This window comes from Athene cunicularia (assembly GCF_003259725.1).
Source record: "Athene cunicularia isolate RWA chromosome 7 unlocalized genomic scaffold, athCun1 chr7_part1, whole genome shotgun sequence".
Taxonomy (NCBI): Eukaryota; Metazoa; Chordata; class Aves; order Strigiformes; family Strigidae; genus Athene; species Athene cunicularia.
The window spans coordinates 36,982,848-37,010,580 of record NW_020799107.1 but is presented as its reverse complement, the minus strand read 5'-3'; the positions used below and the strand labels follow the sequence as shown (position 1 = coordinate 37,010,580).

Here is a 27,733-nt window from a genome sequence, read left to right as displayed (position 1 = left end):
CAATTTCATTATTTCTTTCATGTTAAAAGGAACTAACGAAATATTCCCCTTGAGAAAATAATCAGTTTGCTCGGCACCAATAAAGTACCCAGCAGCATCATTAACTGGAAGTCAGTTGAGTGGTCAACACAAATCTGTAGCTATTTTTATATACATATATAACAATTATTTATATATACATAAATAAAAATATATAAAAATTATTTTAATATACAAATAAAAATTAAAATGAAATAAAAATAGGTATATAAAAAACTATATGTACACACACACTTACAGATATATATACACACACACATAGGGCTGCAACAGCCCATGGCCAGAATTTTCCTGTCCTGTTATTTGGTTGACCTTTTCCTTTGGAAAACAGGTAGCCAGGGTATTCTGTCACCTCATAACAAGTCTAATGCTGAGAATATTGTTCGTAAACCTCTATTTTATACTTCATTAAGTGGAACTAAATCTTGAGGATGCACCTGTGCAATCAAGGAGGAAGTGTGCTGCGCAATAACGACGGTTATAAACTGGACATAACGAAGTACAGAAAAATCTAATTTATTCTGACAACCATTTTAATTATCTATGGAAGTCCCAAAGGTAAATTTTGAATTCACCTTTCATAATTGATTTTAAATGTTCTAATAAAAGCTGCAAGGAAAGCACTTTCCCTCTCCTCCTGAAACTGTCTGCACATTAAATGTTGAAAGTCACCTTAGGCAGAACAGCTGAATTGAAGCGGATTTCCTTGCCACCCAAAAAAGATCCAGGACTCTCACGGTTCAACTGCCAGTTCAGTGGCTTTTGGGGGAAAGGACTTTGGTATTTTCCTGTCCACTGGACTCCCACCTTCCACAAGGCCAGCTATCACTGAAGCATCTTACACCTGAACAAGCCCAGAGCAGCCATGGAGAAAAGGCACCTCCCAGCTCGGGCAGGAGGGCCAGTGCTTCCACCAAAGAGGACTTGGAGCGTTCCACAGGCAAGCCCACCCCTCGCCAGGGAACAACGGCATTAACTCCTTGGAGGAAAAAAAATACTCGGTTCCAACACGCCACTGTACAAATTTCAGCTCCTTAGGAAAAAAAAAAAAATAATTAAAAATCTAATTTTCATTCCTACTTGCGTAACACGCAATCTCACGAGGTGAAAAGAAACGCACGTTTGCTTTCTTCAGCCCCCCCGAAGCTCCTGCAGAGCCCCCGCTGCGGGCCCGGACACCCGCTCTGGGAGAGAAGAGCAGCTTGTGGGGCAGCTCCTCCGGAGAGCCAGCCCTGCACCCCGAGCCTTCAGGACTGGGCGTGCCCAGCCCCATTTTCATTCCAGATGATTCAGAACTGGTTTTCCTTTTTGCTACTCTGAACAGTCTCGCTTCACTCTGGAGGAAGATATTTAAACTCAAACGAGACAGCCCATCCCACCTAAATTTAATCAAGGGCCAGTCTTCAGGTTTTGGGTGACCTGAAGATGTGCTGAGCCCGGAGCCCCTGAATTGCTCAGGAGTTTCCCTGGGACCACTCCGGACGTAGGGATTGGATTTATTCCTAAAAAAACAGGCTATGCCAAGATCTTTAACAGCATATTAAAGGCAAATCTTCAGTTTATAGGATGACCTGAAGATGTGCCGAGCTCAGAGCCCCTGAGTAGCTCACAAGTCTTCATGGGGCCACTCTGGAAGTAGGGATTGGATTTAGTCCTTTAAAAAAGAGGTTATGCCACGATCTTTAATGCCGCGGAAACAACTCATCCCAACGCACAGAGTCATCTAAACCTGTGAATGACACCGGCACGGCCAAGCCAGAGGTGACTTCCACGTTTTGGGAAGTTCCTATAAAACTTGTTCTCAACTTCTAACCACCAGATTCACTTCTCCTGGTGCTCAGCCCCGAGGAGAGAACTGCTGTAATTCAGAGAAACACCGTCATTACCACCAGCTACCAGAGACTGAAGTCACGGGATCTATGCTCAACAGTCAACGCAATAAACTAAAATAGAAGGAAAAAAAAAAAAAAGTGGTTGGCAGCATCTACCTGGTTTAGCGAGGTGTCCGGGGGCTGCTAAGGAACTCGGCTGTATTACACCCAGCACCCTGCACCGGGAAACCCTGGCAGCAGCCCTTCGTGCCAAGGACAGCCCACCCTCCTCCTCGCCAGCCCACTCTCCTCCTCGCCAGCCCACCTTCCGCCTCGCCAGCCCACCTTCCGCCTCGCCAGCCCACCCTCATCACCAACACACCTTCCTCATCACCAGCCCACCTTCCTCATCACCAGCACACCTTCCTCATCGCCAGCCCACCCTCCTCCTCACCAGTCCTTTCTCCCCCACCATGGAATCCTCTGTCCTTTTCTAAACCACCATTATTCTACAGGGGTTTCAGGTGCGTTCAGCACTTGGCACAGAAACTGCAAAATAACTGATTTCTGGCTCCGCAGGAGCAGGGGGGGATTGTGCTTTTTTTTTTTTTTTTCCCCCCCTGTGTTGCGTTTTGTTTTGGATCGGTGGTTTTGGTTTTCAGAGGTTTTTTTTTTCAGATAGCTGTCACTTCAGAAAGGATGGCTACCTACACACCTGACACAAAGAGCCGTCACTGCTCCCAGGGTGTCACAGCGCTCGTTGTGCCGAGCCAAATTCACACGTTTCTGCAGGTACAGCAAACACTCAGATTCTGCATTGCATCCACCCAGGCTTCATTACTGCAATGTTACACACCTGATGTTAAGTCTTCCCACGTTCCCTGGTGACTATTTCTGCCAATTTAAAGAAGCAGCAATTCAGTTTTTCCATAGACTCTAAAAAGAAGGCATTATTTTCATTCTGACTGTGTTAAATAAAAGCTACTGTTATTTACCGTGCAGGCACGGCTCCTTCGTTCCCTATTAATCACAGTTATTATAACGGTGCTGAAGATCACCGAGAGCTCCATTGTGATGCATCCTGAGCAAATCCAGAGTATTAGACAGTTCCTGCCCCAAAGGTTTATCACCTCAATGCATAAGAATGATGTAAAGTCTGCAAGGGGAATCGTATCTCAGCAAAACGGACTAACATAATGTAAGCAGTAACTAGTTCTATTCATAATGGGTCTGTTTAGAAGATGAAAAACTAGCCAGAAAGCCACGTTAGGGAAACAGGAGATTGTAAAAGGTGAAAAAGGCAGAAAGAACAAAGAAGGGCTAAGCTACATTCTGGTATCCCCTTATGGTGGAGTTGGGAACGGTCAGTGTGAGGTCAATAGTTGGACTAGAGGATCTTCAAGGGCTTTTCCAACCTCGATGATTCTGTAAATGGAAATTAGTATTTTCCTGAGATATTACAATTAATAAAATCAACACATTAAGCTCAAAGTCGGCAATGAGTGCTGTGGCTCCTTACCCCGTGACCTAAGGAGGTTACTGGGTTTGAGATCAGCTGCACCAGCGCTGCTCAATTCTTTCTGTCCATAACTCGCACCAGTCATGTGAATAAACGTCTCACTGTAGCTAAAGGTTTTGTTCTGCTCAATCCTGTGCACAAGCCACTGTTAGAGGACTTGCTGAACAGCTGATGAATTCACTAACTAAAAATGCAAACTGTGACTCTGGCGTTAGCCTCCCGCGAGCTGGGCTCAATGGCTCTGCTGGCATCTGCAGCCAGTGCCCCCTGCGTGCCCTCAGGGTCTCTACCTCTCGCCCCCCTCTCTCCCCCTGACCTGGCAGCAATATTAACACAGGAAAAGTTACTCTTTCTAACCCACCGAAAAGGGCAGCCTTCCATTACAGAAACACCTCACGAGCCAGACAGCTCACACATTTCTATCCATTCCCAGTAGTAAGCAAATTATCATAGCATAGTGATAAATTCTTACAGGGTGAGAGTTTATAAATTATTTTTCTACAAACCACTCCAGAGAAAGTGCTCATGTTTGAAAGGCATTTGAAAATATACACATTTACTGCGAATGGGAGAAAAATGGAAACGCTGTGGAACAGAACAGTTTCTGAAAGACCCATTATTTAGAGCTAACTGGGGAAAAAACAACCCTCTAACAACCCTTATTGAGTGCACAGGGCTTTTTTTGAACTGTCAGTGAGTACTGAATCTCAACTTTTGGTATAAAACATTGCCAGAAGGGACGCGTGTTCCCCCTGCACATTTACTAAAAGATGTAAAACATTATCTCCATTCTGATCTCACCCTGCTGCCCCAGGTAAGCTCCCAGCGAGCAAACCCCTGGCTGATGCAACGCCACAGTGCTTCAGACTGAATCCCCACAGACCACTCCCCGTCCCGCAGGAACCGCAACGGCCTTTCCAAAATATCCTCCTCCCGTGCGGAGCGGCCATGCACACAAGATGCCGACGGCCTGGGTGGTCAGAAATGGAGCACTGAGCTGCCTGGGGAGAGGTCTTGAACGAAGTTCCTTCCGTGTGCCAGCACATCCCTCTGTGCTCAGGGGATTGGCGCAGGATGGGAAATAAGTGACAAACGCCCAGAGCAGCCTCTGCCAGGGCTCCGAGCAGGAGCTGCAGGGCTGCTGTCACGGCACAGGGCACTGAGAAATAACCTGTGGGTCACGGCCACGCTTTGCTCTGCTGTTCTGGAGAACCACCACACTATTTCTCCAGAAGAAACATCTGAGAAGGACAAAGCAGCCCCTTTCAGCTCCTGCTCTTGTCAGGCTCGCGGTCGGCTTTGCATCAGCCAGCCTCCTGGCTACGGAAAGGCAGGGAGCGTGCTCTGACAGCGAGGCTGACCTCTGCCCTGCCAACAAAACGCTCCTACACCCCCAGGCTGCTCTCTGGGGCACGACAGGACCGACTTGAGATGGGATGGCAGCGTGTGACAGCACAGGAGGGACCACGGGGCCACCCTGGCTCAGCGGGGAGCAGCCCAGGACCCTCCTTGGGGCTCTGTGAAGGTGTGCTTGCTACTTTCCTGGAGACATTTCTGCCGCCAAAAAGCCGATTCATCGCTATACCCAGCACAAGCAAAGCTCTGGACAGGAGAAAAGGCACAGGGTGTTGAACAGGAGAAAAATAAGAAATGGCCTCGTGTTTGTGGTTCACTGGCGCTGCGGCAGGCGAGGGGAGAGCGGCCGCTGCCCCACGCTCGCTGCCTCGCTCTCCCAGCACAGCCCCATGCCTGCACGGTGATTGCTGACCTGCCCCAACCCTCCTTTTTTAATAACATCCCCCTCGTGGCCATGTGGACCCGTAGGATTTGATGACTGTTATGAGCAGAGGCCCGATGCTCCCACTAACGGCGGTAGCAGATGACATTCCCATGGTAACGCAGTAAAAGCCATCAGGATGACTGTAGGCAGGAAAAGCAGACGACTGTTTCGCCCTCTACCCAGGCCATCGAAAGGAACAGATTTCCTTCAAAACACCCCAAAACCAGGAGTCAGACGTGAGGAAAAGAACCCAAGAGGCGTGAGACTGAGGGGTCCTCCCCTTCCGTCTGAGGCTGGATAATAGTTTTTTCCACGATTCACATGTGGTCAGTTCTCTCTTGAATCAGAAGTCAACCCGGGGGGCTTTCCTCCTGAAAAACATCCTTCCTGAAACAAGTTATCAGGCTGCCCCCACCCCAGGAGACGGAAGCACAGACCTGGGATTCTGGCCCCTAAAGCCATATCCCCACTGCAGCTGATCTGAGGACAGGTTTTGCATTTTTTTCCCTCCAGACAGAGCAATGAAAACAGTTCTAAGATTGCTTTGAACTACATTAGGAGATTCGTAGTTTTTATTTTAAAGATCATTAATAAGTCACCAGATCCTAACCGAGTCAGGACAGTCTGACAGGTCCGTGTCAACATAACAACAAATCCCCCAGTTTTATACTCTGAAAGCAGTTCTCTACATGAAGGGACTCAGTTAACGTATTTAATTTTCTTCATTTCTTAAAGAAATTTGTATTTTTAGAACCTCGTTATCCTCAAGCCCTTCCAAACACTTTGATAGCTGTGAGCTATTTGCCCTTGCCTCAAGCTGGATCGCGCCCATGCATCTTGCTGAGCTCTAATGAGCTAGGTATTATTCCTGCTCCATTTTCACTCTGAAGTAGTTTTGTTCCTCAGCTATTTCTGTAACCATACAACCCCCCCGCCCCCAGCATCTACATGTCTTAGCTCAGTTCTAATTTCTCATTAGAACAGAATTTAATAAAGGTAACTTTTAATGGGCGTTGTGTACGAGCACTAAAGGATGAATAACGTTCTGCACGCAGGTCAGGTATTCCTGGGAAAACCTCCACCACACCAGATATTGCTCTTTGCTCAGGCAAATGCCGGGGAGCGGAGTCTCTTAATTAAGAGTTAAGTGTGCAGGTGCAAACAACAGACTTATCTGCCGTTTCTGGTTGTCGTGAGGAGGTATAAAGGAGACTGGAGCCAAAATTTCTTTAGATTTAAGATATGTTGGCTTCGGAAGGCTCAGAAAGAAGGGTTATACTTAGTAGTTATTAGGATTGTTTTAGGCTATAGGGCCCATATATACATCCAGAACCCATCTGTCTTTATCTCAGAGCCTTACAGTCCCCCTAACCTCACACCTGGTTCTTCAGAGGAACTGAGGGTTTGGAGACCTGACAGTCATCGAGGATTTTTCTCCTCTTTCCACTAAAAGAGAGGGGTCTTTCTGCCGTGTGTGCAAGGAAGAGGAAACACCAAACACCTCAGGTGTAAAGACAATGTTCAACCCTGATCGCGGGCAGTCTTCTTAAAACACTAAGGTTTCCACCTCCTAAGTCAAATTTAGAAAGACAGTGAAGTTTGGGATAAATATGTTGGACAACCTTACCTCCGAAAGAAACACAGGAATTTGCCCTAAGGTCCTGCCTCTTCTCATCTTTTTTTCAGCAGATGTGGCACTAGGAAAAGCCACGCTTATCAAATGTGACCCGGCGGGTATATGGTCCAAAGACCTTCCTGGGGAGAGACACCAGCACAAACCTAAGGTCCTGCTGGGGGATCTCCAGGGAATTTAATTGCAGCGGGCGAGGCAAGCGCAGCCCTCTGCTCTGGGGGGTGTCAGAGGCTGAATGAAGGCACCTGGAGTCTTTAATTTGAGAAAGCGGGAAGAATTAATGGCAAGAAGAGCCCTCCCCACGGGCGGCCACACACCGCTCGGTGCCACACGCTCCAGCATCCCGGGGTAAAAGTCCTCTAATTACAGGTTTACATTGCAGAACCCAACTAAATCCAATGAATCAGCTCTGCTCATTTGAATTGGAGGCATTAGAATATGCAAAGTTTCCTGTTATTTATACAGAGAGCAGGTACAGTCATCAGTGGTACAATGAGTTCGACAATTGCCATTTACCTTATCACTCCCTTTCAAACATACCCAAGACACAAGTGAAACACCCCACCCCCCCACTGTTTCAATTTCCACTAAGGGAAAAAACTCAACTTGCATGAATATTCTGCGTGTTTATCTTTCATATACACATTTTAACAATGGATGAATTCAAGCCACAAGTCATGTAGATTCTTTCCCATTTCATTTTCCTTCCAGGATTGAAAGGGGCTGCAGGAAAGGGGGGAGGGACAGGATGAGGGGAAACGGGTTTAAACTGAGAGGGGAGATTTAGATGAGATCTAAGGCAGAAATTCTCCCCTGTGAGGGGGGTGAGGCCCTGGCACAGGCTGCCCAGAGAAGCTGTGGCTGCCCCCTCCCTGGAAGGGCTCAAGGCCAGGTTGGACGGGGCTTTGGGCACCCTGGGCTGGTGGAAGGTGGCCCTGCCCGGGGCAGGGGGTGGCACTGGAGGGGCTTTGAGGTCCCTTCCCACCCAAACCAGTATGGGATTCTCTGATTTTCAAAAAGATTTTTTTCCCCCAACACCAAAAAAGAAATTACAATTCATTATCAAATTTTCTAATGTTAGTATCTGAAACTTTAAATGCATTTCTCTGCACTCTAAACAGCAGGAATTATTCCATATATTCACTCAGACACTCCAACAGATGTACAGATATATTCTCAACATTTGCAGCTGTTACTTGAGAAAATGGCTTTCCGAGTACTCCTAAAGCTCTGAAGCTCAAAATCCCACATACTTTAAACATTCCATGGAGGTGTTTGCTAATTGCTGCTATTGTTTCTTACAGTGAACGGACACACTGAGGACTGCTGCGGGCATCCCGCTTCCATCCCGACAGGGCAGAGGGCACCCAGGACAGGGGGTGCACCCGCTGAGCCCCTGCTGTTACTGCCCCCCCTGTTTTCTGCAGCGGGGCAGAAACGCTGACGGGTGAACCTGCAGCTCCCGCGCTGCTCTGGGGCAATTCCAGTCAGGTTCTCCTGCTAGTGCCTGTGCCCAGGCTGAAGCAATTATTGTATACTTTTTTTTTTTTCTTTTACCTGATTTCCTCCCATGCCGTGGCAGTTGAAAATGCCCACTTTTTCATTCTCCTTGCGGCCCATGTTGTCTAAACACTGGTTCGTTTCCACGTTCCTGATCTGAAGAAAGAGAGAGATGAAACGTCCCTTGAAAAGAATGCCTGTAAATGCCACATTTGTGCAGAAAAATATTACATCACTGTAGGAGAAAGTACATTATCTGTGCGCTCAACTCTATGAATATATTTTAACTTGCAATTTGTAAATATGTCACACTCCCAAAAGAAAATGAAAATAATTACCAAGAGTATAATGAGATTTTAAATTACATATTAAGTATGAACAGCATTCAAGGAAAATCTCATTCAATGCCTTGTGTTGTTTTAACAAATATAATACGCTTTTACTTCTAAACAATGCAAAACTAATGGTTTGCCCAAGATAGGAATTTTTTTTTTTTTTCCAGCAGCGCTGACTCTGCTCCAAGAGAAAAAAACTGAGTGTGAGCAGCGTCTGATGTCTGACTTTCAGAGCAGAGGCTGTTGATGGCTCTGTGACTAATTACATGCTTTTAAAAAGTTTTTAAATCAAACTTTCCCTTCAGAATCTATCTGTCCTCAGAGAGGAACACACAGTGAGCATCTCTGCTTAAACAAACCAGCAACGCAGCCGGGGAGGAGGCGGCAGCTCTAGGATGGGACGAGCTCCTTCAGCGCCGCTCGTGCAACAAAGACCATCAGAGCATCGCTCCCCTTTTTAGAATATACACTTATCCAGGAAAAGGGCTGCATATAAACACAGTCAGCCAACTTCAGGTTTGTACGAGAGGAGAAGCAGGAGAGGCCGCGGTCCCTGTGAAGGCTCCAGGACAGCGTCTGCGTCCAGCCTGCACCAACCCCGGCCTGGGCACCAACAGCTGTGACCTGAGCCCCCCTCGCGGATCTGCCAGCACAGTCCTACAAACGCGTCTCACCCCACTCTCAACACCGCGTGGGGATTTTCCTACTGATGCCTGCAAAGCAAAAACGCATCTCCAGCCCTCGCTCCTTGGGTAGATCCTGCCAGACTCTGGTCTGCAGCGTTTCCGTGGCATTTAGCACAGCTCTTGGCCCTGCAGTCCCCCACACCGCCTTCTGAGGCTCAACAGGCACGGCAGCCAGTCGGAACCCAAAAATGCCACCAGAGCCAGCTTATCTCCAGGAAAACGGGATGGTGCGAAGCTCACGGCGTCACTTCGTCATCTGCTCCGACCTCGTTAACCCCCAGACAGAATCCATGCCAGCTCCGGGCTGAGGCTCTCATCCTCCAAGGGCTGCCCGAGTAGGGAGGAAGGCTGCAGCCAGGGGGTTCAGCCCCCAGGTGCCAGCTGACAACCAGACCGCTGGTTTTCACCACTTCCCACCACTGTCCAGCTGCCTCAGGCCCTTCGTTAGAGCCCGGTGAAAATAAACAGCTTCAGGTGGCTACAGCAGCATGTGGCTTCCTGGTGTAAACTCCTGCACGTGCCCAGCCTGGGCATCACCAGCAGCAGAAAGGTAATTTCTATTTTGTTTTTTTGCATTAAAACAGAGGACTAAAATAAAAAATGACTTGAAAACTCACCTGTGATTATTACATCAGGTTTACAAAATAATTCTTGTGTTGCGTTTACTCTGCATTCACTTTCAGTGTTACACGATTAAAATGTAAAAAAGCATATTCACTATTCACCGGATTTTGCACATTTAATGCCCATTCCGAGGCATATTTTCATCCATCTAGGAACTTCAAATCAAACGGAGTCACTGTGTATAAGTTATGTTCTAACAGAATAGAAAATTTAATTGCAAATAAAGGCTTGGCAACCTTCAGGATCTGCCTATTAAGTGTATGAATAAACTTCATAAAGTACTCATGAACTTCAGTTCCACAGAACTCCACATTTTCAGAATTTCATTTAAAAACTGCAACACTTCATTTTTAAAAGCAACAGGTGTAGATAAATGAGTTGTGCAGCAGCCAAATAAACCCCGAATTAAATTGATACAATGCTGATTATTATTTCTAACGTGCTGGGCGGTGCAAGTGAACCACACATGGACTTGGTCCAACTTCAAGTCACACCTGCAGCAGGTTATAAGTAAATTAAGGATGATTATCCCAAGCCTGTCAAAATTATTCACTCTTTTTATCACTGTTTATACTACAAAAGAAGAAAACATGCACTCGCACAATGTAATTGGAGGCCCACAGGTTGAAGCCAACGCTGGCTGAATGCTCATTACATTCAGATTGCGCTGTGCCGCAGAATAATTTTCTCAGCTTTACCGCCGCAGCTGATTCTTGGCAGCCAGCAAGCCCCGGGCTCCTGTCAGAGTGCCGCTGAGCAGCATCTTCCCTGGGATCCGAGCTGAGGAGAGCGCGGACACCCTGGGCCCGGCCACCTCAAGGCCCTCGCGGAGCAGCCGGGCGCACGGTGGAACCTGTGCGGACTAGTGACACCGTTTGTCTTACCTGAGACCAAATCTCGGCTGAAAGAGAGGAACGTGACTGAGACAGACACTGCTGCTGCTGGTACCTGAGCTTCAGGTCTAAAAATCCACTTTACTGCTCAACTGGCAGTCAGCAGCTCTAATAGTCAAGTATGGGTTTTAATTCACAGATCCTGCCTGAACTGCCGTTTCCATAGAAACTGGGGCTGTGTTGGTAAAAATAAGGTGTTTTTAATAACTATTTTATTACTTTCTCATACTTTTATTTCCAGTCTGACAATAGTGTACAAAACCTTATTATTTGACACTTGTTAGATGAGTTCTTTCCCAGCTGTAAAACCGTGTTTCACTTTATTTTGTCATAGTTAAACTGGAAACCCTACTGTGGCTTTTATTTTTCACCACAATTGCAAGTTTCAATAGTAAATTACTTTCCTGGATATATAAAAGCCATTTGCTCGTTTGACTGCTATTCTATCCGTAGCTACCTTCAAATCAAACTATTCAAGAGCTTTTAAAAGTCAGCATAGGTACAATTCAATAGAATATTTTTAGCAGTGAATTATCTGAATTTTAAAGAGATGTTGGTTCTTGGTGGCACTAGAACCATCAGATTATTAGGAACAGCTGTGATACTCAGCTCTAGGCAGCCTCGCTGGAAAACACGACATCAACTAACCACCACAGTTCTTTAAAAGTAAAAAGCAAAATGAAGAAAGCTTTTTCTACTCTATATGTAAGTGATGATGGAAAGTTCCCTTCAGCTACTGCATATTACTGAATTATTGCCAAATATTAGTCACAAGCTTCACTTTCCCAAAACGCTACTCGATTTAAAAAATAAAATTTTTAATGAGCATCCCCATTGAGAATAGCAATGCCCCCTTATGAAAGATTTAGAGGAAGTATAACCTGCTCCAAATAAAGAGAAGTAAGATACAGGGATTGCACACAAGCACTTCATTCCTTTCTGCAAACCCACTTCACCTCCTCGGCGACTCCTCCGTGTGCACCGTGCGCTCACTGCTCTAATTCAGCCCGAGGAAACGGTTCGTACCTCACCAAGCGAGTAATAGCGCCGCGGAATCTGGGAGTCAGGGTAGATGTTTTCCAAGTACCACGAGAAGGGTTTACACTTCAGGTTCTCTCTTAGCGCTTTTCTGACAGATACATCGCCATAATCCACCTTAACCACACCTGGAATCGTTAGAGAACAGATGATCAAAGCACAGTTTTTGTCAAGCTGTAAAGCATCAATCACAGATCCTTCCAGAGCCGTCGTGATTTCCTTTTTATCAATATCCATTCACTGGAGTTATGGTAGAGGGGTATGTGAATACACGTGCAGCTGCTACACCGTCGATCTTTGATAAGGCTTAAATAATTAATTTAGCAAATTGAAAAGCCAGTTTTTCTTTTCAGGTAATTTATCAATCCAGAAAGGCAGGACCACTAAACTCTTTGATTTGTTCATATACCAAAATAACGAAGAAATCCGTTTACGTTTTCACAAACCATTTTTTTTTCCAAAGCACCTTGCTGGTGTTTTCCAGCACTCTCTTCTGAGAGAACCAACGCAGCCGAGGCATGGCTATTTCACTGACAGAACCCCAGTCGCCCCTTGGATGATTTCATCAGGAAGGACACGTTCTCCACCCTGAGGAACCCCACTGCTCCCTCCCTCCCCTGGCAGCCCTCACGGCGTGGTGATCATCCTCGTTACCGCTACTCCAAAATTAAACGTCTCCTGGCATAAGGCAGGGAAGGGGGAACAAGGTGGCAGGTTTCTGTGGAGACCAACTGGTGGACAGGAGCCAACTCCTGCGCAGGACCCACCGCCCCTACCACAGACGAGGCTCGGAGAAGGTGGCTCACTATGGCACAGTTCAGTTGTCACAGTCTCCGGTGGCATCGCGGAGACACATCAGAGACCAGGGCCATCCTGCTGGCCATCAGGAGTGGTGCATGGGCCACAAATCAGAAATACGGGCCACGAAGAAAATAAAAACCAAACAATTCATCATCAAGGAGAGGGAAAATCAGTTCGAAATCCCCCCTGTGAACTCTACTCTTACTGACATTAAAAGAGTCTATGGGGCTTTCAAGACTTGTGGTAGCTACTCAAGCAACTTATTTATCTGTTGATGCTGGAAGTATGAACCAGGAAGGGAGAAAGAGAAGCGGGAGGACACGGACACGGCTGCGGGTCCCGGGCAGAGGAGAGCGGCTGAGACCAGCGACAGCTGCACGTGGGCCACGAAGTCACGGCGTCACCCTCGGCACCGCAGCACGGCAGCTCTGCTGACAGAGGCAGTCCAAGATAAAGGCTGATGTCAAATCCACGTCACAAGTGCGCGAATAAGGAACTTGTAAGTTTTCAAAGCCTCAAAGCCTCCGAGATGCATCATTCGCTCTCTAGCCCGTCCGTGGAAGGCAGGGTCAGGCGCTGCCCCACGCCCGCACCGGCCAAGGGCCATTTCCCCCCCGAGGAGCGGCCGCAGAGGCCAGTGCTGCTGGGACCCCACTGGGCACCCCGGCTCCCCGCCAGCAGGCGCAGTGCTGGGCCTTCCCCACGGCTCCTTGGGTGAAATCCAGCACGTGGAGGAGAAATGCCAGACATAGGATTTTAGTGCCAAAGAAAGGAAGATGTCACTGTCATTCAGCTGCACCCAGAGCAGTGTGGGCACAGGGCGAGGGGGGGATTCTCCCCTCTGCTCCGCTCTGGGAGACCCCCCTGCAGGGCTGGGTCCAGCTCTGGGGCACCAACAGCAGAAGGACACGGACCTGCTCCAGCGGGGCCAGAGGAGGCCACGGAGATGCTGGGGGGGCTGGAGCCCCCCTGTGAGGACAGGCTGGGAGAGTTGGGGGGTTCAGCTGGAGGAGAGAAGGCTCCGGGGAGACCTTAGAGCGGCCCCCCAGGGCTGAAAGGGGCTGCGGGAAAGGGGGGGGACTCGTCATCAGGGGGAGGGATAGGACGAGGGGGAATGGTTTTAACCTGACAGAGGGGAGATTTAGATGAGATCTAAGGCAGAAATTCTCCCCTGTGAGGGGGGTGAGGCCCTGGCACAGGCTGCCCAGAGAAGCTGTGGCTGCCCCCTCCCTGGAAGGGCTCAAGGCCAGGTTGGACGGGGCTTTGGGCAACCTGGGCTGGTAGAAGGTGGCCCTGCCCGGGGCAGGGGGTGGCACTGCAGGGGCTCTGAGGTCCCTTCCCACCCGAACCAGTAGTCTATGGTTCTATGATCTATTCAACCTCTTAACTTACTATATGAAGAAAGTGTAACAGGAAAACACCATCTCCATTTTCTACCCTCTTACCCAGCTGACTTTTGCAGGTGTGCATATGACTTTCAGGGTTTAATATAATACTGAACCAGTAACCTGCAACATCCTTTCCAAATACCGACACACTCCAGGAAGGGGACAGCTCAGGAAGGAACCGTGCATCACAGAAAGAAACATGAAGGCCAGTCTTAAGGCACTCGGCCAACATCAGTTTTTAAGATAACCAAAAACCAAAATGCATGTTAAATATTCTCCATAGCCCAATTTAATCTAATTCCAGATGAGAGCCATCATCCAAAGAAACAGTGGTAGGCACAGCATTAGTAACTGCCAGCACTCGGCTGAAATAGTTTGAAAGACACTCCCAGATTTATATCTGAAATCCATGCTGCATTTCCATCATCTGCTTTCCATTATTTATGGGATCTTATTTTGAAATTATCATAGGGTGAAGCTCCAAGGATATCAGCATATTCTGCTTGGAAATCACGCCCTAAAGCACAAGACGATATCAATATTTAAAGAATTTCAGTACCCAACAGTAAAATTATTCATTACTATGAAAAAAAGTGTGACTTATTTTGGATAACCACTCATCCCAATCTTTACCGGTTACATCTTTGACCAATTAGGTTTATGCATCATTATGTAACTGTAGGATATGATGTAATTCTAGACAATGAACCAAAATGCAGGATACACTGCAAATTATTGCTACAGGCTACAATCAAGGCAGGTGCTCCTGGGAAGCACTTTAGTCTGATCACAATGGCTGGGGGCGACCGATGCTTCATCAACTCCGCATCAGCAAAAACTCCTCAGAAACCAAGTCTGCCAAGAAATTAAGTGGCACTTACTCAGGCATTAGGAAAGCATGAAATTTTAAACTTCAGTAAAGAGAAGTATTCAAATAAAACCTTCAACCGTAACCCACATAGAGAACTTAAATCATTATAATTTATGGGACGGTGGAAAAGCGAAGACAAAGCAGGTGAAATCCAGGAAAAAGCCGAGCTCACGGCACGGGGGAGCACAGGGGCTGTATGGGGCAGATGTGAGGGGCAGGAGCCTTCGGCTGCTCTGCGACCCACAGAGCATCATCTGGGCTACTACTGCGTGTGCAGGAAGGTATCTGGGGAGGTTTGATCAAATTCTTAAAGGACTCAAAGATTTGCGATTTTCTTCCCCGAGAAACAGAGGTAATTTATCAGCTGTTCTGCAATCAAGAACGATCACAGAGTTTTATTTGACTCTGTTTCAGGAAGAAAAGCATCAAAAGGTCACTATTACAGTTATTTAATATTTTACTCTTTCAAATGGAAATTTTTCTCTAAGTACAACTCATGCAGTCACTAATTTAACTTACACACCTCGGCACCTAAACCCTGTGCTTCCACTAAGTAGCATTTTGTGGGAGTTTTGTTGCTCTGTGTCCCTCTCCATCGACCACAAAAGGACCAAACGGGGCGGCCCCCACGATTACAAGCTCTGGACCCGGTCGGGCAGGAACAGGATTGTGACACGAGTTTTGCTGCAGAGTATTTGTCATTTGTACATCCCAAGAGCGGAAGACCAAGAACGCCTGCCTGACTTTGAAAGCTGCTTCAGCAATGCGTGCTACATGAGACTGAGCTGAAAACATCTTTACTCTCAGAATTTATTTTTTTTTTTTTAAAAGAAATTACCTTTCCAGGCAAGCTTTTACAGCAAGGGGGAGTGGGGGTCTGTGATTGCTGCCTCTTCCAGAGGAAGAGACGTGCACTACTGCTATTATTTGTGCTACTCAATCCTTATCTACAATTAAAGCTAATCTTCCTCATGGGAAGGCCCTGGAAGTGTTAGGAGAAAAGCAGTATCTGTTATTTTGCAACGCGCTGTACTGTGGGGAACTGATGAAGCTGAACATGAGGAAAAAGGATATTAATGGGGTTATAGCCTGAGATCACAAACAACACAGCCTTCCCCCGCCGCACGCACACGCTTTGATATTCCAGTTACAAACCAAACCAGAAACACTGACTCTCAATGAAAGCACCCCATGGATTCACCGCACACCTTGTTTCTATTTTGCTTTACAATTCTTACTGGGATTTCTCCTTCCACGTTAGGTTCAGCCCTGCAATTGCTGGAATAGAAAAAGCAATAAACCACTTCCCACTCAGTCGGACTCGAGACTTGAGTTTTCTGTAATTAAACAAACCCCAGCAAAAGAAATTCTCATTTTCAATGTTAATAAAGCTTAGCAGTAGAGATGGGAGGGGGGTGTGTGTGGTGGTTTGGCACGCTCACCGCACTGGGGGAAGGTTTATCTTAAGGCTCCTTGGGTCTTGAGATCCCACACGAGATGCAGAGACCGCAGCCACTGCGCTCCCCCAGGGCTCCAACGCGCTGGTGTCATTCCCCCCTTCAATTCAAGCTGTCTCTTCCCTTTCTCTCCGCTGCTCCTCACCCACGTTGATAATTATCAACATGCTCCTCACACTCGTTGACAATACTCCCCGCTACAACCCTGACAGGTTCTCCCTTCCCAAAGCTCCTCTATTATATCTATTCCTCCTCTTGCACGAAGCGGGCTGGCTCGTTCGCATCCCCTGTGGCGATGCCAGCACACCCCCCTGCTTCGTCTTCAAGCAAGGACCTCATCTGTATAGATCTCCTGAAAGCCTTTATATTCCCTTCTGCTCAATTTAAAACCAAGCCATTATGAATCAATACCTATTTATTGTCACTATTTGCTAAATAATCAACGGGACTCGGAGGAAATATAAAAATAATTAATGATGAACACGTCTGCTTACACTTAAATAAGAAAACCTCAGTAAATTGTCCTTGGGTGCGCAACAGAAATAAACCACAGAATCATGAAACATCCCAAGAAGCCACAGAAAATGTAGCGTGCAAAAGAATGCATTACAAATACCTCAGGAAGGAAGCAAATTGTTTTAAGAGAGCAGCAGATGTGTTTCGAGCAGAACAGATTACACAGTCGCAGAATCGCGTTACACCCGCGCTTTTCTCTAACGGGCATGTCCTGAAAACAAGGGTATTGGTTCAAACCTGGCAAAACGTACCATTTCTGCACCAACAAGACATCAATTCGTGATGACACAAAAAAATTCACCTGGAATGAAATACAAGCTGCAGAACTGAAAATAATTTCCTTTATCTCAGAATAACACTTTGAAAACTTAATCCGAATTAGGCTTCTGCTGTCCCTTGCTGCCTTGAAAACCCCGAGAGAAAACCGTTGTTTCGGTGAACCGTTGTCCGGGTGCGTTCAGAGGGAGAGCAACGTGACTGGAGAAGCCAGGCTACGTGCATCTCTAGTTCAGCTCTGAAAACCCGCATCGCGCTGCGCAGCAGCCAGCTCGGTATCCGAGGTGCCCCCTTCAAGTGGGAAAGCTCAGAACCAAGTCACAGGCCACCAGGACCCTCCAGAGATGAAGATGGTTTAGTTTGATTTTTTTCCCCCCCTTTTTACTACCAAAGGAGGATTCATTCCACGTCACAGGACTGAAGATGGCAAAGTGCTAAATTAAAAATGAGTCTGCCACACCAGGATGCCTCCTGATAGGGCACATGTTACAGAGAAGAAATGAGAACACTTGCTAATAATTTTGGAAAAATACGAGTTGCTGTATTAATATGATTCAGCCACTGCCTGGGAGGAAGGTTTTGCAGTGCTTTATGAGCTCCTGACAGCACAATCCAGAAAATTACACACATATTGCTGCACGCTTCTAAAATCCAGGGACTTTCACGTTGTATCTGTATCAAAACCAGACATATTAACTGTTAATGCATGCGTTTCCTACTAAATCAAAACATTAATTCCTTGACATGACATATTTATGTTGCCAGAAAACATGCATAACCCATTTAAAAAAAAACAAAAAATGTGCTAACTCAAAAAAACACCCCAACCAGTCCAACAACCCACCCTCCGCCCTTTTCCTGAGAAAATTTTACAATTGACGTAAAATTGATTTAAGGTAAAACATAGGTAGTGCCTTCATCATATAAAATATGGAATGAATATCCTGAGCTTCTCGTGGGAAATCGTCAGCTACAGATGCTTGGAGAAAATATGCTTACAATGTCTAACCAAAAATCTTACCACTCCAGAACAGGAGTCAATATTGTTGATATTTCTGCAAATAAAGCATTGCATGATAGTGTGCTGCACTTTTAATGCTTATTCTATTGCAAAAGGTGAAGACTTTAAATCTTGTTTTACCCTCTAAAGCATAGCAGTAATGGCTGATACCTACACAGGCATATTTTAAAGTCAGAGGCTAATTAACTCCTACATTGCCAATTTTGTCCAGACACTATAGAAAAAAAAAATTAAAATTTACCGAAATAGATATCAATGGGAACACAATTACGGATAAAACTAATCCTGCATTACGATGTTTCTCCGGTCTGTATCTCAGAAAAGCTTTTAAGAGAAGGCAGGGTTCAAAGGAAACCTCTGAGTTTAGCTTCAACCATCCAGCACCAAAAAGTTCAGTAGTAAAATTATTGAGGTACTAAGAGAATATTGACAGTGAAAATGTTTTTCCTGTGAAAACCATAAATCCCTGCTATATTACAGCTCTTCTTTGGCATAAAAATATAGAAATTAAGTGTTCCTGGGAAATGTTGTCTTTTTTACTAACATGTAAAAGTAACAGGAGTGAAACCTGTGCTACTGGGAGTATAGAAGAGCTAGAGCTGATTTAAGTTGTCAGAGTCAGTATGTAAAAAAATATATTTTTGTAGCTGGAAAAATAACTGAACACCTTCATAAAAGACTATTATATTCATGCCATTTTCAAAAGTGAACATTTGTTTTCTACTGACATTCAGTGTATCAGGAGGAGCCAGGTGGGTCAGCCAGGATCTCCGTTTCGCAGGTAGCTCAGCTGAGGCTCGTTCTGAACATCCACACAACCCTACAAACGCAATTGTTTCCAACACAGAGTGATAATTTTAGAGCTTAAACACAAACCCTGCCTCCCTCCCCGATGTATTCAAATATATGTTGTGGATTAGCTGGTATTTCAATATCGGGCACGGTACACAGCATCCATGAGTGTATTATTGTTCCCGTTCCATTTGTATTGTATGTAAAGTAATAAAGGTTTGGTTTCTACTCTTCCCTATCAGTTGAAAAGCTACATTAAAGTCATGAGAGATTTGTAATATGCCCCACAAGGGATACCTTTAGGAAAAAATAATCTAAGGAGGCCCTGGCTGGCTGGCAACGATCTGGCAATGATCTGCCAACCCGCTCTTTACACTCCACTTTATTACAAATTTAATAAAATGCACTTTGTGAGCATCGGTGTTATAAATGACACGAAAGATAAACCACACATTTGATCTGTCTTGATTCGTGTACGTTAATTACATGGCAGCACTTCTGTGTTTGTTGATCTACAAATGTCATCTTTCTCCTTTAAAAAAAACCCAAGGACAGACCCACACGAGGGGTCACAGAGTTTTGAAGCTTGCCTTCGGCTGCAGCTTTAGGTTAGGGTGGTATTAACAAGCCAAACCCTTTAGAACAGCTACAAGAGAGGAAAACTATTCTCCCTTCTCCTCTCACAAGTAGCTTTGAATTAAATCAAGCGAGATGACCCCAAAACCGAAGTCAAACCACATGAATTCTCAAGGCGGTTGCAGGTTTTAACAACGCAATACTCAGCTGCACGTCCTGCCCTTTCTTCCTCCAGACACTCCGCGTGGGAGAGCATCCACGGCGGCTCCTGCCGCCAAACCACGTTGGGAAGGAGCCTGGTGTGATGGGAAGCTAAGGCAATCTCTTTTTTAAATCAGAGTTTAATAAAGCCAGACAAGTATTTTATATGCCAAGATGAGCCCCGGTAGAGCAGCGCTGCTGGGGTGCCCCATTGCAGGAGCCTCCCAGGCTGCTGCTCCTTCGTGCGGAGGAACAACCGGTTCAGACTCAAATCCAAATCATTGTCTTAAATCTTACTTTGCATAAATCATCTTAGCTAACCGTGAGCACACCGCGAAACGTTGACACTTCTCTGGACACATCTGTAAAAGGGAAGGATCGCTGCTGGCAGACTGACAGCTCCCTGAAGGAAATTTCTGGCTGCTGCTGAGCACCAACACAACCCTCCCACACAGCTTTCCTGAGACCAGCACCTCGAACTGCTGGCTGTAACTGTCATTTTTATTACTTAGAAGGACAAAAAAAAAAAAAATTCCATTAGAGTTAACACTAACCAGAAATGGGATCAGGGTGAATACTTTAAAAAGATAATTCATTCAACTACTCACACTTGTCCCTTTTCAGCGTTAGTCACGTAGTATTTTTGGCGATTCTTGACCATGAAGTGGTGTTGGAAGAGCATTATCCATCTTTAGATCGCTACCTTTGATTAATTACACTGGCTGGGTGAACCTGACCAGCCAAAGACTGAGGGCTGAACACACCAGCACTGTAAATGCACTTATTTTCCAAAATCCCCTCCAGGACACACTTCAGAGCTTTTGCTTCTACAGCATCGTGGGCAATACACTCATTTCTAGGAGAGCTGCAGCACGTGGACCCGCGAGAGGTGGCTCGGATCACAGCACGATCTCCCTGGTCCCTCCAGGAGCCCCCCCGTCCTCACGTCCCCTCTGCCGAGCACAGGCACCCAGGCTCCAGTTTGGGCACGGCTCTCTTCTCAGACACCTCCTCACCTGCTTGTGTGAAAAATGTCTCTGTGTATATACAGACACATAAAAAATTACGGGTTTTGCTTGAAAAGTAAAGAACAGTGACTAACGCTATAAAGATAAGTATCTTGCAGCACAACTGCTTTTGTTCAATACTTTGGGGGTTTTTTTCAGAGAAGCTCAATAAGCAAGGACTACGAAAATGATTCAGGTTTTCAGTATTAGTGCTTTAGATATAAGCAGAGAAGCAAGAGAAGAAATTCTGGGGTTTTTTTTGCTTCAGGAAACAATATCTCAGCTGCCCCTGCACTGCTGCTCGTCCTCACGGTGGGACAGTAGGGCCGGTCTGAGCAGACTCTTACACAGGGAACCAAAGCACGTTCCTGGCACTTCAGAGCCCACACGAACGCGTTCCCATCTGTCTGGGGCAGAACTGCTGCCTCGCCTGAGACCGACCAGCAGAAATCTCATCCCTCCTTCGTGACACATTCAGCCCGACAGCTGAATTGGGTTGAGCAAGGAACCAAGACAGGCCCTCTGGCAACTATGATGCTGAAAAAGCAGTATGAAATGTTGTACTTGTGCTTTTTTTGTTGTTCTTTGTTCCCCCCTTTTATTTCCTTTTCCATATTTTTAAATTTTTTGAATTTTCCTTCTTTTTTTTTTTTTTTTTTTTTTTTTTTTTTCTCCTCCGCAGCAGGCTACGGAGGAGCAGCCCAATTCAGCAGCACAGCGCTTTGCTCCCGTGGCAAATCCTGCTCTGGGCAAGCCCTTTCCTCCCTGGCTGGGTGCAGAGCTCTGCTGTCCCGCGCCTGTGCCGGGGTGGCCTCACACATTTCACCACCACACGTTCAACAAACTTATTTTAGAATTAGTGCCCTTGCAGCTCTGGCAGTCCTCCGGCACTGAAATGCTAAATAGGTAAGGGAAAAGCAAAAATGTTTATCAAGAGCTCTTATTTCTTAAATTGATACAGTCATTATCAACCTAATTATGTAATTACACTTGAAAGGAGGATTGCGCAGTGTCTGCTTAGTAAATCGAAGTAAAACACAAGCGCTTGTCTCGTAATCCCGAATTAAAACTATAAAGCACTATATTTAAATTCTCAATAATGCTTTAAAGAAAGTGCTCGAAAAATAACGTCACTTTGCATTTTAGCCTGGCTTTAATAGGCTAGGTAGGACACGGGAATTGAATGCTAAGTGATTATTAAGAAGATAGAGTGGTTCAGCAATGCACTGAGTGTACAGAGGAACGGAACCATCATGTGCATTATCTTTTTCAGCTGACTGTGCAAACGCAGGCCTATTCTGAGCACGTCGCTGTTTCCATTCAATGATTAGATACAGTATTTTAATGCATAAATTGACATAACAGCCTGCATTTAGGCAGGCTGAGTGGAATGAGATATGCTGGAACAACTTGAAAAAAAGAGGTTGAATGAGGCTGCTAGGAAGAGTGTGCTGGGTGACGGGAACAGCCCGAGAAGGTACATACCTGCAAATCCATCTGGGCATACAAATATGTGCTTATGTGTGCTGGAAACGATAGAACAAGAGGTATGTTTTTGCATATGAGAAGATGATGTTGGTATAATAATAAAGAACTAACTGGAGTGTAATCCCGCACAGTTGATTTACATCAATTCCCCCGGCAATTTTATGAAAATATCCGAAAGATGACTGCTAAATATACTAACAGAGATGAGTTGTTATTAAGCTGTTATTTTATCTTATTAGAGATGCCACTAAAAGACCAATAGGAGAGGAAGGAGAGCGAATTGCTGAGAGCAAATGCACATGCAGCGCTTGGCTCCGCAGCCTGGCCTGGCACTGGGCACATTGCACCTCACAAGGAGGAGGTCGGGACTCCCTTTGGCGTCCCTGTGCCTTCCCACGGAGTCGGAAGAACACCTTCTGCAGTCAGAAAATGGTGAGGATTTGTACGGATTTCAGAGGAACGTCTCTGTCAGCTCAAGTCCCTGGCACCATTTTAACCTTTTCTAAGGGAGACAGGCTTCAGAGCACCACTGACATCCACTCTAACACGGGCAACGGGCGGCAGCTCCTCCGTGTTTCAGAACAAATTCACGTATTTCTGTTCTTTTCCAAGCGAGGGACTTCCTTTAATCCCCTTTGAAGTGTATCCAGCATTTCTGAGATTTCTTTAAACTCTCCTGAATTATTTGGCTTTTAAGGTTTCAGGCTGTAATCAGACTCTTACGCTCCTGCCAAGAAAAATTCAAAACTCCTTGTCAAATGCAATATTTATACTAAAGCAAAAAGGTAAGCATTCCTCACTACAACCATATTTTGTGATCTTCCTTTCAGCTTGCAAACCCATCCCAGCCTCAGCAGAGGCTGTGACAGCGCTGGGGCCGCTCTCCAGGCAGAGAGCAAAGCCACTCCTCGCTCCAAACCACACAGTGAAAATACAGCTGCATTATTTCCCTTCACACCAACGCAAATACTCTACAAATACAGTATTTTTTTCACAAGAATTGTTCCTCCTCCTCTCACCTCGTGACAAATTAAGCCTATTTTTCAACTCAAAATATTCTGCAGGGAATTTAATCTGTATGGTTTTCCCTTTTTTTTTTTTTTTAAATCTAGGTTGGATAAATTAAAAATTTTGGTTCCTAACTCATCTGAGCGCATGGCAAGAACAAACAGGCAACACACAGGCTGGCCAAATTCAAGGGCAGCAGAAAGAAAAGATCTCATTCTTATCCACACACAGCTTCTACAAAGATAAAGCGAAGGCAGCAGCTTTAAACATGTCTTAAAACCACAATAAATTTCAGATGGCTCGTCTTCAGCAGAGTTGTATTTTTACAAGCAGGCAGCCTCATGAAAGCAATTCATAACCCAACTGAATGAGACTTTTACCTTGAAATATAATTACTAGGTGTGCACCCTAATTATGCTGAGGGATGTTTAACACAACGTTACTCTGAACAACTATTGGTTCCTCTTTCTCTTAAGACATCACCTAAGAAATCAAATTAATCAGGTCCCAGAGGAGAACTGGCTAGATGACTGTGTGCTGATAGATAATAGCTTCAGATACCTAATTACTAAAATGCAACTTTCTTTGTTCTCTAAAAGAAATATCTAGGGATCTGTATTTTTCAGACTAATAAACTAAGAGAAATACATGCCAGACAAAAGGATTAAAAAAAAGCACTTGAAGAGGATTGGGAACAATTTCTGCCATTTAGAAATGACCTATTAAAAAAAAAAATCTACTATTTCCTTTTTGAGAAGATTTTTTTAGTTAAAATGTTATGAACTCCGCTTTCTAAAACCCCTAAGTACCCTTCTCCTCCATTAGCTTCTTCATCCTGGGGAACATCATCGTCACATTTTAATCGTTAGTTGATTTAGGATATTCATAAATAACTTCAAAAAAGATCAGAAAATAAAAAGGAAACCTACAGTGAAATTTTTTCCAGTGACTGAAACAGGAACAGACATTAAGTTTTGAATTCAACAAATCCTGTCCTGCCAACACCACCGTTACTGACCTAATTCTGCCCTTCTATTTCAATAAAATTATGTTCATAGGTTCTCGATTTGAATTTTGTGCAAATTTGCACGTAACTGTGCAAAGAAAAGGGAGTACATGTAGAAGCACTAAATTTCTGCTGATTTGTGCTCATTTCCGAAGCGAGTATCAGCTCTGTTCACAGAAAGACAAGTAATAACAATAAATAGAAAAAGCGTATTGGCATTTCACCCTCGCTTTTCTATTAAAAAGAAATGGTTTCATTAAAAACTGTCCTGAGAGAAACTGCATCATTTCATCCTGCACTGCCTCTGCTGCTGTAACTAGGAGCCGCAGGGAAATGCCCTGGAGAGCATCAAGTGGCTCCCCTGCCCACAGCGCCGCGACTCAGGGCACCTCCTCTGCCCACTGAAAGCTCTCGGGGGTTGTTTGCCATCGCGGGGTGAAGGCGAGTGACCGACCCGGAATAATCCCCCCGGAACACACAGAGCCACGGGAACGGGTGGGAACGGGGCTGCCTTCCTCCCCTCCCCACGTCCCAGCACTCCCATGTATTAAATGTTGGCAAGATAAGCCCCTTTTGCTTCATCGAACTGATGTCTCGTTTTCATCCCCAGCAGCCAAAGGCTCAAACCTGGGCTCCCTGGGGGTGCGGAGGGAACGTGTCCCCCGTCCCCTCCCCGTACAAGCTGAAATGCTGCAGCGCTTTTTAAATTGCCTTGTACCTTCCCATCTTTTCGGATGAAAACTGCAGTTTTAGAGCCACGTTGGCATCGTAGTGGTATAAAAGAAAGCATGAAAGGACCCCTGGGCCAACCCCATGGAAATTTCAACAGAGTAACTGATAGAGAAATGTCGTCCCAGGGTGGACAGAGGGAAAGGATGACCCTGCTTAGGGGCTGCTCCTTCCCAAAGGAAGTGGGAAGTGGTATCTGCAGTGCGTGGCATCCCACTGGATGTCAGGCTGCTGAAAAATGCTTCGTTAAAGACAGCCTGGCATTCACATCTGCATTTGGGAGCCTCAGTTAAAGCAGCCTACGGCAAGAGTTGGTCTTTTCAATGGGAGAAGGGATGTCTTCTCACCACAGAAACCAGCCGAAGAAACGCAGCCTAATATTGGACGTCCAAGTTAAAAAAAAGTCGCTGACAAAATCCTCCCCCGCTGCTCACTGAAAGCTAAGGAATTGTAAAGGGAGCTGCAAATCTGGCGATCCAAAGCCAGTTCAGAAGCTCCTCTCTAATACAGCAGGAAATACCCTGTCATTCCTGCCCACGGTACAGGTGCTAATGAGGACACTTGAGAAGGCATGCTCATTTGACCTCTGCACCACAGGTGCTCTTCTAGACAGAGTGACAGTGGCTTCTGCCATCAAAGGCAGCCACACGTTTCCAAACGTCCTAATTGGGCATTTTGTACCCAGCTGGGCACTGGCCAGTTCACAAGATGATACATCAGTATTCACCACTCCTCCAAAGCTGGAGAGCATCCGTCCATCCGTCCGTCCATCCATCCATCCATCCATCCATCCATCCATCCATCCATCCATCCTACCTACCTTCCTTCTTTCCACCCAACCTTCCATCCATCCATCCATCCATCCATCCATCCATCCATCCATCCATCCATCCATCCACCTTGACAGAAGATGCCCACACCAACAAACACTCATGGACAGCTCCAGGCTGGAACCAGCAGCAGAAAGGATCGAGGTTCTGACTTAATTCATCCACCACACTCCTCACACCCCCTCTCAGAATTAAATCTGGTATTTAAAATCCTCAGGCCAGCAGAGGTGTGACGGCATTGCTCCATTTACACGGCATTCTGCAATGCCCGTGCTGCGATAGATGGGAAGAGGCATTTCTCACTGCTGCTTTTCTGAGGTTTTCTTTTAACTGGGTGGTTCCAAACTAATCTATTGCACTGGAGGTCTGACACGTTGAACCGGTGAAGGAGCAGAGCAGGGAAAGTCCGTAGTGAGGGCGTTGCTCCAGCTTTTGCAGATGTGCTGGAGGACCAGCCAAGCTGGTCAAAGGTGGGCGTAAATCAGATATATTTTTCCATGGCCTTTTTATTTTACTTTCTACAGACGAACTTAACCTACTGCTCATCACTAAGTTCCTCACTCTCACAACTCAGAGTGTCTGAGTAGAAATTCTGTGGAAAAATGGATTTAAAAAAAAAAACAAACAAGCCCGATAGGGAGTCCTGCTGCAACCACAGGGACCCTTGTTTAGATGATCCCCAAAAGAAAGAAAAGCAACAGAAGAGAGAAAAGAGAGAGAAAATAACGTTCTGATTAAGAATTTGGGGTCTTGCATTTAGGAATTTGAAAATAAGAACATAACCAATCTGGAAGCGGTTTTTAACTGAAATATTAACACATTTTAGAAACGCACAGAGCAGCAATTTCATCTGACACTCTTTGAAATGGGGATTTTTAAATTATTCTACCACATATATCAGTATTCCAGTAGCCTGTAAATGCATTTTGCTAATATCTCATTTAAAATGTATTGTATTTTAAATAGCCCTGAGTGTGGTTCTTTTAGAGCTTCAGATCACCCAAATGCTTTAAAGCAACTGACTCCTCATCAGCCTAGAAAAACCTGCTGTCAAGGCAGAGCAGGAGAGCACCACGATGCCCTCACCACACACACTACGTGGGGAATATACACTGCTAGTACTTGCCTGCCTCACACTCGTAGAAAAATGTCTGCTATCAGGGCAAATTATTAGAAATGCATTTAGTTCAACAAAAATTCCATGGGAACTTGGTATGATAAGACCGCCCACAAAAAAGAACTTAATAAGGGAGAATGGAATTAAAGAATAGCTAATCCCATGTGATGTATTTATGGTCTGAACTTGACTGCATCTTAACATGGGTTTTGAATTCACTGTTATGCCATATTAGATATTCATTTGTCAGCGTTATGTTTTTTTTTTCCATTTTTCTTCCCTTCCTCTTGCAGGAGAACAGAAACCAATTACATTACAAACAGTCAGCCAAATTTTCTGTCACGCACCCAATTCCTTCAGCTTTAATTGGGTAGATATAATTACCAATTATAAAGGGACACAATCTTGTCTACCTCACACAAAGCTCAATTTCCATATTTAAGAGAACCCTCCCGATGTGGTGGTTTTTCACTCATGGTATGTTGATTCTCTGCATTTTGTTAAGTCCAGTACAAGCGAAATCCACAGTGCACCTCCATCAGGTGCGGCAGAAATGTCCTTACAGTCACGTAATGTCCCTGCAGCCACATAATGTCCCTACAGTCACCTAATGTCTGTACGGTCCCATAATGATGTCCCTACAGTCACATAACGATGTCCCTACAGTCACATAATGTCTGTACAGTCACATAATGATGTCCCTACAGTTATGCAATGTCTGTACAGTCACATAATGATGTCCCTACAGTCACACAACGTCTGCACAGTCACATAACGGTGTCCCTACAGTC

The 27,733-nt window shown here is 45.5% G+C and overlaps 1 protein-coding gene across 1 annotated transcript in view; it reads right to left on the bottom strand.

Annotated features, from left to right (window-relative positions):
• GALNT13 (polypeptide N-acetylgalactosaminyltransferase 13) overlaps positions 1–27,733 on the bottom strand; it is a 78,639-nt gene that overhangs the window by 18,557 nt on the left and 32,349 nt on the right. Inside the window, exons 5-6 of the mRNA XM_026852538.1 lie at positions 11,847–11,986; positions 8,340–8,438 (exon numbers count right to left, since the gene is read on the bottom strand). Of these exons, the coding sequence (XP_026708339.1) occupies positions 8,340–8,438; positions 11,847–11,986 (239 nt within the window). The remainder of the gene's footprint in view (positions 1–8,339; positions 8,439–11,846; positions 11,987–27,733) is intronic.